Raw genomic sequence first — 9688 nt, forward strand, 5'->3', positions numbered from 1 at the left:
ATGGAGCCCAGTTTGAATTGGATCTTTATTGATCCAAAGAGACAAACAATATCAGACACTAAATGACAGACATGAGAAAATAAACAGGAGGAAAACCTTGGAGGTCAGAGGTCATCATCATGATCCAGTCAGAGTCTCTTTAGACTCAAACTGCTGCAGCTTCAACCTCTGAGGATCAGCAGGACACTGAGACCATTCTCTACTTCACAGAGATCAGATTCTGCAAAGAGAAGAAGGAAGGAGAGAGCAGATCAGTGAGTGTTTCCAGCCTCTCTCCAGCAGCAGTCAGTGACGCAGCACATCCACTAGATGGTTTCCAGACTGCAGTCAGACTGATCTCAGAGCTGTGACCAAGATGCACCCGATCAGTTGTTTCCTGTTGAACTGAGAGAACAAACAGATCTGAGATCAGATCTGCTGCTGCCACAGTTTGATGGATGAGGACCACTGTCTCTAGACATGTTGGACGGCTGGACGCTGGAGTCCAGCTGGACTTCCTGGAGACATGGACACAGCAACAACACTCATCTTCACACCAACACAAACGCAGGAACACAGCAAGCTGCTGCTCCTCTGATTGGCTGATTGCTGTCTCTGTGTTCAATCAGGAAGCCTGAACCATTCTCCTCCCACTGAGAAGCTGCAGCTTTACTGGGAACACTGGATCTTTGCTTTGATGCTAACTGGGTTTAGTTCAATATGCTGACAGCAGCTGGACTCACTACAAACATTTACTTACATTAAAATCTTTACAAGATCCTTCAGCTGCTGAACATCTGAATACTTCAGGTCGTTTCCTCTCAGGTTCAGGTCTGTCAGACGGGTCGGGTTGGACTTCAGAGTTGAGGCCAAATAATCACAGCTGATCTTTGACAAACTGCAGTAATTCAATCTGAATAAAGAATAAAAGATGTGAGCTGAAGCCAACAGGATGCAGGTTAACCAGTCCAACAGAACCAGTTAAAGATTCTCATCAATATTAATGCCAACAAGCTGCTGCTTCAATAAAGACCTGCTGACTTCAGAACCAGAACCAGAACCAGGTACTGGGTCATGTTGTGTTGGAGGATTTTAGTCAGTGAAATCATTCCAGGTTCTGATCAAAGTGTTGAAGCATCAATCATTGATTATTGATTAGTTCCTGTCAGATTCCAGGAATTCACTTTTCTAGACTGGGTTGAATGACCTTTGACCTGCTTCACATGAGGGGGGTTTCTACACACTGGGGGTCCGAATGCTTTCCTGTTATGACCTCAGATCAGCAGGTCCAACTCAGTTACACAGAGGGACTAAATTAAACTCTGGATCCAAGTCCAGGAACAAACTCAGAAAATATTTATTAGAACAGAAGAAATTAATTTGATTTATGATCAATTATATCTAATTATTCACAGAAATATCAATAATTATATAATTACATACATCAATGTCTCCAGTCTGCAGCCTTCAGTCTGTAGAAAACCACAGAGCTCCTTCACTCTAGAACCTTGCAGGTTGGTTCTGTACAGGTCCAGTTCTGTCAGATGGGTCGGGTTGGACTTCAGAGCTGAGAACAGAGAAGTCCTGCTGGTCTCTGACAAACTGCAGTCAAACAATCTGAATAAAGAATAAAAGATGTGAGCTGAAGCCAACAGGATGCAGGTTAACCAGTCCAACAGAACCAGTTAAAGATTCTCATCAATATTAATGCCAACAAGCTGCTGCTTCAATAAAGACCTGCTGACTTCAGAACCAGAACCAGAACCAGAACCTGGTACTGGGTCATGTTGTGTTGGAGGATTTTAGTCAGTAAAATCATTCCAGGTTCTGATCAAAGTGTTGAAGCATCAATCATTGATTATTGATTAGTTCCTGTCAGATTCCAGGAATTCACTTTTCTAGACTGGGTTGAATGACCTTTGACCTGCTTCACATGAGGGGGATTTCTACACACTGGGGGTCCGAATGCTGTCCTGTTCTGACCTCAGATCAGCAGGTCCAACTCAGTTACACAGAGGGACTAAATTAAACTCTGGATCCAAGTCCAGGAACAAACTCAGAAAATATTTATTAGAACAGAAGAAATTAATTTGATTTATGATCAATTATATATAATTATTCACAGAAATATCAATAATTATATAATTACATACATCAATGTCTCCAGTCTGCAGCCTTCAGTCTGTAGAAAACCACAGAGCTCCTTCACTACAGAATCTTCCAGGTTGGATCTGCTCAGGTCCAGTCTTGTCAGATGGGTCGGTTTGGACTTCAGAGCTGAGAACAGAGAAGTCCAGCTGGTCTCTGACAAACTGCATTCATTCAATCTGAATAAAGAATAAAAGATGTGAGCTGAAGCCAACAGGATGCAGGTTAAAACTGAAATATGAACAAATAAATAATAAAAATGTAGAAAATTAATTTCCCTGAATGTAAAAGAAACATGATGAACTGATTCTAACATCTGATCCAGTCAAACTGGTTTAAAGAGTCCAAACCAGCAGAACCAGAACATTTGATCAATAAAGAAACTCAAAGTTTTCTATCAGCCTGGATGAGTTGAGCTATTTCTGCTGGTTCCTGATCATCAGCTGGAGACCCGACTTGGTAACTGGATCAGAACCACTCAGTTTCTTCATTAATGGCCTTGGGTTCTTATTAAAGCTGCTGAAAGCCAATGGAGGCCATTATTTCCTAAGGAGACGTGACCTGATGAAGCATCATCACAGAGACGAGGCTCCAACCGACTGACAGCTGTCAGACTGAAGAGGACGGTTCCTCTCTGACCCGGTCCAACAGAACCACAGCTTCAGGACAAAGCTGAGGAACCTGCTGCTGCTGCAAACCTCACTTTCATTCATTTCATCTAGATTTGCTTTTCTACAATCAGTCATTTCTTAGATTTGGTCATTAATGATGATTTGAACTTGTCAGTGTTTGTGGCTCGACTCTGGAGGAACAACATTTCATTCTGGATGTAAAGATGAGAATCAGAAATGAGAAATAAAACAATCTGAATCTTTACCAAACTGAAACATCTCCATCATTAATTTACATCATTTGAATTATTTTACTCATTTTGTTCATCAGTCAAAACATTTTAAAGTAAAAACTGAAAAACAAAGTTCAATAATCTCAAAGTCTGAAATTAGAAAAAAATAATATATAAGGTAAAAAGTTTTAGAGATTTTATTCTGATATTTAAACAGGTTGTTTTAAAATAAAATATATTAGAATAAAAGCATTAATTAAACTAATGTTTAAAGTATAAATGAATGATTTTATTGTATAAATAAAGAAAACAAACCTCAGATTCTTCACTTTACTGACTGAACTCTCCAGGATCTCAACCAGAGGCTTCAGATCAGAGTCTCTACCTCCATTTATGTGGATCTCACTTATTTCCAGTTCAGTCAGATCTGGGTTGGACTTCAGAGCCGAGGCCAAAACTTCATATTCAGCCTTTCGGAGCCAACAGCCACCAAGTCTGTGATTAGAGAAGAAATAAATTCAGTTCTAATGAAATCAATCTGGAACATAAACAGACTAAAATATGATAACAGTGATGTCATCATCTGATCAACATCTGATCTTCAATTTACTGAGTTTGACCCCACAGAGAATCTGTGCAGTTCCTGGTTAAAGTCCAGGTTCTGGTTCTGGTTCTGGTCCAGGCTTCATGTCCTCAGACCTTCAGCTGCAGTCAGATGTTGAAGATCTTCTATCATCTGTGAAGGAAAGTTCAGTTTTCTCTGCAGCATCTGATGGAGCTGCAGCATCAGAGCCTCAAAGGAGCTGAAGCAGCTGATGAAGAGGCTGACTGAGCTGATGAAGGAAACTACTGGAGATGATGGAGAGGAGGAGGAACTGCTCACAGCTCGGACTTGGACTAGACCGCTTGGCTCAGAGGAACAAAGGTTTGGATGTTAGAAGAAATTGTTGCTAAACTCTTAAAGAGCTGAAGACCAAAACAGAGCATTTGGGTCCAGCAGCATTTTTCATGGTGAAGCAGTGAAAGTTCTCCAGTAACTAGAAGAGGCTGGGATGTCTAAAGAGTTGAAGCTCATGTCTCTCCAGGTCTTCATGGCTAACAGCTTCAACAAAAGCTGCAGATGAAGAGTTGATGAGGAAAATGGTTCCAGCTCTGGAAGCAGAGTTCTCAGAGCTTTGGGAGGATCTGACAGAAACTAGGACTTTTTCTGGAGCCAGACAACAATCACCACATTTAGAGTTCAGGGTTTTCTATTCATTTAAACACGAAAACTGATAAAAAGATAAATATTTTTAAAATGATCAAAATGTCTAAAACCAGAAGCTGCAGCTGTCCTGGATGAGCTGAATGTTTAGATGGTTGAATGGCTGAAATAGTCCAGAGGATGAAGGAAGAAGTTAAAGACCAAAAACATCCAGAAGCAACTTGAAGAAGAAGAAGAAACAGGAGGACAATAGAGCTGAATCAGCATTCACACAATGAAAACATCTGGACTCACCGAGCCTTTCTGCAGTTCCTCACAGCTGGAAGCAGTCTCAGTCGTCCTGATTCTGATGTGTTGTACTTCTCCAGGTCCAACTCATCCAGAACCTCTGACATCTGCAGCATGAAGGCCAGAGCTGAACAGTCAGTCTCTGAGAGCTCCTTCCCTGAATCCAGCAGCCGTTGGATCTCCTGATAAAATGAGACGTCGTTCATCTCCACCAGACAGTAGAAGATGTTGATGCTTCTGCCAGGAGAGATTCTATCAGTGTTCATTATATCTTGGAAAAGAGAGATTATTTTAGTGTTCATCTTCTTCGGGTTGGTGATTATTCTGTCAGTAGAGATTCTATCAGTGTTCATCTCCTTCAGGTTGGTGATGATTCTCTGGATGGTTTCTGGACTGTTCTCTGTCTGACCCAGCAGATCTTCTAAGAGTCTCTGGTTGGACTCCACAGTGAGACCATGAAGGAAGCGGACAAACAGGTCCAGGTGGCCATTTTTACTGCTGAGGGATTTCTTCATGACTTTCTTCATGAACTCATCTAGAGATGTTTCTCTGTATTTTTCTCCCAGAAACGTCTTGATCACCTCTGACTTCCTGCTGGTGAAACAGTGGAGCATGTAGACTGCAGCCAGAAACTCCTGGATGCTCAGATGAACAAAGGAGTAGACGGAGATGTCGCACGTCCCTCTCTCTCTTTTAAACATTTCAGTGAACACTCCTGAGAACAACGCAGCATCTTTGATGTTGATGCCGCACTTTTCGAGCTCTTCGTCATAGAAGATCAGGTTTCCCTCCAGCAGCTGCTCAAAAGCCAGTTTTCCTAGAGACTCAATCAGCTTCTTGTTCTCTGGACTCCAGATTGATCTTGTCTTTTTTCCTCCATCATACTTTTCCTTCTTGATTGCGAAGTTAACCTCCAGGAATGCTATGTACATCTCAGTCAGAGTCTTTGGCAGTTTTCCTCCCTCTCTGGTCTTCATCACATCCTCCAGAACTTTAGCAGTGATCCAGCAGAAAACTGGGATGTGACACATGATGTGGAGACTTTTTGATTTCTGGATGTGGGAGATGATCCTGCTGGCCTTCTCTTCATCATCTCTGAATCTCTTCCTGAAGTACTCCTCCTTCTGGGGGTCAGTGAACCCTCTGACCTCTGTTGCCATGTCAACACACTCAGCAGGGATCTGATTGGCTGCTGCAGGTCGTGTGGTTATCCAGAGGAGAGCAGAGGGAAGCAGTTTCCTCCTGATGAGGTTTGTCACCAGAACATCCACTGAGCTGGACTCTGTAACATCAGTCAGGATCGGATTGTTCTTGAAATCCAGAGTAAATCGACTTTCATCCAGACCATCAAAGATGAACAGAACCTGGAACGTTTCAAAGCTGCTGATTTCTTTGGTTTTAGAAAATAATGTATGAATCAGTCCTAATAAGCTGAACTTTTCTTCTTTCAACATATTCAGCTCTCTGAAAGTGAATGGAAATATGAAATCAATGTTCTGGTTGGTTTTGCCTTCAGCCCAGTCCAGAGTGAACTTCTGTGTTAACAGTGTTTTCCCAATGCCAGCCACTCCCATGGTCATCACTGTTCTGATTGGTTGATCTCTTCCAGGTGGGACTTTAAAGATGTCTTCTCTTCTGATTGTTTCTTGTTTCCTGGATGCTGTTTCAATGTGTCTGACCTCATGTTCCTGGTTGACCTCTCTAGTTAACCCCTCTGTGATGTAGAGCTCTGTGTAGATCTGGTTCAGATCGGTTTGATTTCCAGGTTCAGCGACGCCTTCAGAGAGACTCAGGAACTTCTTCTTCAGAGACGCTTTATGGTCACTCTGACACCGAATATCAAAATCTGAAGAAAGAGACAAAGATAGGAGAGGAGACACTTCAGCTGAACATAAGGAAAACAATAATTTTTTTGATATTTTCAGAGACAATTTGTGCATCAGCTTTAATGGATGAGAAAAAAGTAAATCAATAAATAAAAAGTCCAAATTTTATAAAAACTGCATGGTAAGAAGAACAAAAATCACGACTGTAACTACGGTTCGATGAATCCCAGATGACCGCCAGAGGCGGTGATTAAAGCACTGAATGACGATTACCGACAGAGTCCTGAGAAATCACACACAGAAAAGAAACAACCCCGAAAACATGCCCACCTCACTGGGATGATGATGAGCGCTGGGATAGGATCCCAGGTGAAAGGTGGCCCAGTTAACCCTGTAAAACTCAGCAAAGGTATTTGGGGATGACCAAGAGGCTGCTGCACATATAGCCTCCAGAGTGACCCCAGACACCCAGCATCTCACGCTCACAGGACTCGGTCAGGTCGAGCTGAAATCGCCACTCTTGACCCGTAAACCGACGAGCGAATAGGCCAGGAAACACGGCTGCACAATGTAACAAAAGCAAACCTGAAGCAGCTACGATAATAAATAAAGACAAGCCAGATATGGAGGCACAATATAAGAAAAAGCAATCCCAAAAACGGAAATTAATTGAAACCTTCAATTCATCCATGTGCTGAAGATGTTTGACCATCAATCTGCAGGCTCTCTGTTCTTCTTCATCACAGCATCTATTTTGTTGCAGTCCTTGTCTGCTCTGGTTTGGTTCTTCTCAAGTTTACCTTCTATCTCTGAATGTTTAAAGAAGCGATCTGATAGAAGGTCATCAAGGAGCTGTTAACTCTCAATATTATTGGTGAATATTGTGATGAAAATATTGACTGATTAACAAACATTTTCATCACTTTTTTTCTCCTTTCTTTATCATCACCAGCACATAAGTTCCAGTTACACCAGCTGAAATAATTGATCACTAAAAGACTTTTAAACCTTGAATTTCCAAATCTCAACTAAAGACGTGGATCTGGTCCAACAGAGACGACAGGAGGCTCTGATTGGAGGAGTTCAGTCTCACCTGGAGAACAGCTGCTCTGATTGGCTGTCGGCCATTCAGCTCCTGTTCTGGGTCTTTCTTCACACTTCCTCCTCCTGTAAAGACATTTCTTCATCAGTGAAATATTTCACTATCAACAGGCTGGAGCTGAACATGTTCATGAAGGTCCACCACAAACTAGAGACCAGAACTGGGTCAGAACAGAACCTGAGATCATTGATGATCTCTGGTTTGAAGTACTTCATTGTATCATATCTGGTATCATGACTGATACCAGTGTTCCCAGTCTGGAAGCTCCAGTGCTTCACTGGGTTTAGAGACAATCTGAGTCGTTGCTCCTCACATTGTTGGTTGTTTTTGTTTTCATGAAACATTTTCATCATTGATTCATTCAGACTTTCATTCAAACTCTGGTTTACTGACCAACATCCTTCATGACTAACTTTAAATTAATATCTCAGAAAATTAAGTTACTGTTTATTGAAACACTGAAGATCAACCAGTTAATATCTTTTAGATTTTATCTCTATAGATTCACATGAATCAGTTAGAAAATGGTTTCTTACTTTCTGTCTGATGGTTCAGGTTCATTACTGAAGTCTGAAGGATCTGGTTTGGACCGGTCACTCCTCATAGATGGACTGATGGGTCCTGAAGGTTCTGCTCTGTCCTGATCTTCCATCTTCTGGCCTTTTGGAGAGAGAAACCAGAACCAGTCAGTCCAGTGATCCGGTTCCAGTAACTGTCCTGTGAAGCAGAAAGCTGGTTCCCATCATGTGTTCAGAGGATCAGAGTGAATCATTTGAATGAATGAGTGAACATTTCCTATGAACTAGTGAACTTATTTAGCTCCCAGTGGACTTGAATGCATCATGACTCTATTGTAGCTCTGTATGGAGGGAGTCAGTGAGCAGAAGGTTCTGAGGGAGCAGCAGCTCAGGTCGGGTCCACAGCTCTCCTCCAGACAGAACCGGGTCCAGCTGGGATCTCAGCAACATGTCAGCCTCTGTGTGCAGCTCAGCAGGATTTCCTCTCAGCTCAAGAGACACAAAGCAGCTTTCAGGGACCACAGCATCCAGCTGAGGTACCAGCTGGACCCACTGCAAGGAATCATGGGTAAACAGCTGCTTCAATAGGGGGATGAAGCCCCCAAACACTCAGCGAGGCCTGAAACATATTTAGTCTATTGATCTGATTGAACTTCAAAATAAAGAGACACATTAATGCAACTCTTTTAGTTAGAAACTAGTTTGTTACAACTGATCTAAAATGTTTGTGAAATTATTTATTTTATTATTATTGCTCCATTTAAAAGTTTTGTTATTTTTAGGGTTGAACCGACTGCAGTTTTCTGGCTGATCGATTCCGATTTTGCAGATACTGATTGCTAAACACAGCAACCTTTCAGGTAAGAGTCAGTCTGGATCTGGACGCATTTTTCCAGCAGAACTTTGAGAGACAAAGAGTTTCTTCCTGCTGAAAGGAGCAACAAGAGGAAAACCTGGAAAAAGATCAAACTCAGTGAGGAGGAAGAGAGGAAATCTGTGGACGGCTTAAAGCCGGTTCTGATCCACAGACAAGAGAAACATCAGTTTCTGCTGAACCCCAGACTGATGAGGGACGGAGTGATGTGATTCACTTCCTGCTGATTTCAACAAGCAGAGAAACTAGTTTACAATGTTTTAGTTCTGCTTTTTAGGTTAAAACACCAGAGAGAGTCGCTGCAGCAAGAACTGATGGACTGTAAAAGTTACATTAAGTTCTCAATTTATTTAGATTAAACCTGAAAAGTTCATTATTGCTCCACACAAACAGATCAGCTTTAGATGCTGCTGTCATGGTAGATCATAGCTGATCATTCACCAGGTTAACTGCGCAGTAACTGAGCTGTGTGTTTATAGTGTGTTCAATATTTCTCTTTTTGTTACTTATAGTCGCATAATGTAACCTCACTTATCATCACTTTATAAGCAGCAACGTCTCACAATAAAGTTTTTCATTTGATCTAATTCCTTTCTAGATCAGGCCTTCAATAAAGTAAACAGAGCGCTGCTGCGGGGACCAGGCCCTATGAGAGCCGAGCGACCCAGGCCGAGGTGACTGAGGCCCCGGGAAGCCTCGGTGGGTTCATCGGTTAGAAAGGCTCCAGAGAGCCGAGAGACACGGAGGGACCCGGAGCGGCAACACTTACCTCTAGTAACAAGTCAGCAAGTTATTTCCATCCTGCAGCTCAAAATGGAGGCTGATCTGAAGGAGACCAAAGTTGGTTTCAGTTTCTATTTTCACAGGAAGTCACGTAACTTGTGTTTTCCTCTAGAGCCAAAGTT

The 9688-nt window shown here is 42.1% G+C and overlaps 1 protein-coding gene across 3 annotated transcripts; it reads right to left on the reverse strand.

Moving 5' to 3' along the window:
• Window positions 1–89: 89 nt before the first annotated feature.
• On the reverse strand, window positions 90–9688 carry LOC111607663 (NLR family CARD domain-containing protein 3-like). Of its 3 annotated transcripts, XM_023329843.1 has the most exons (9): window positions 9553–9688; window positions 7928–8108; window positions 7383–7456; window positions 4470–6309; window positions 3287–3466; window positions 2133–2306; window positions 1423–1596; window positions 740–892; window positions 90–220 (listed from the first exon to the last, which is right to left on the reverse strand). In XM_023329843.1, the coding sequence occupies exons 2-9, from the start codon at window positions 8041–8043 to the stop codon at window positions 214–216; spliced, it is 2718 nt and encodes a 905-aa protein (XP_023185611.1). In that variant the 5' UTR covers window positions 8044–8108; window positions 9553–9688; the 3' UTR covers window positions 90–213. The 3 variants fall into 3 exon arrangements, with proteins under 3 accessions (XP_023185611.1, XP_023185612.1, XP_023185613.1); XM_023329844.1 differs by lacking the exon at window positions 2133–2306; XM_023329845.1 differs by lacking the exon at window positions 1423–1596 and having other exon boundaries at window positions 9553–9687.

Source organism: Xiphophorus maculatus, chromosome 24 (assembly GCF_002775205.1).
Source record: "Xiphophorus maculatus strain JP 163 A chromosome 24, X_maculatus-5.0-male, whole genome shotgun sequence".
NCBI lineage: Eukaryota > Metazoa > Chordata > Actinopteri > Cyprinodontiformes > Poeciliidae > Xiphophorus > Xiphophorus maculatus.

Bases quoted from the DNA above. Each gene is read 5' to 3' on its own strand.
- LOC111607663 (XM_023329843.1), bottom strand. From the start codon at position 8,043: ATGGAAGATCAGGACAGAGCAGAACCTTCAGGACCCATCAGTCCATCT. The intron at 6,310-7,382 runs GTGAGACTGAAC...CTCTTTCTTCAG, and splicing joins TCAGAGCAGCTGTTCTCCAG to ATTTTGATATTCGGTGTCAG. The intron at 2,307-3,286 runs GTTTGTTTTCTT...TTCTTTATTCAG, and splicing joins AGTAAAGTGAAGAATCTGAG to ATTGAATGAATGCAGTTTGT.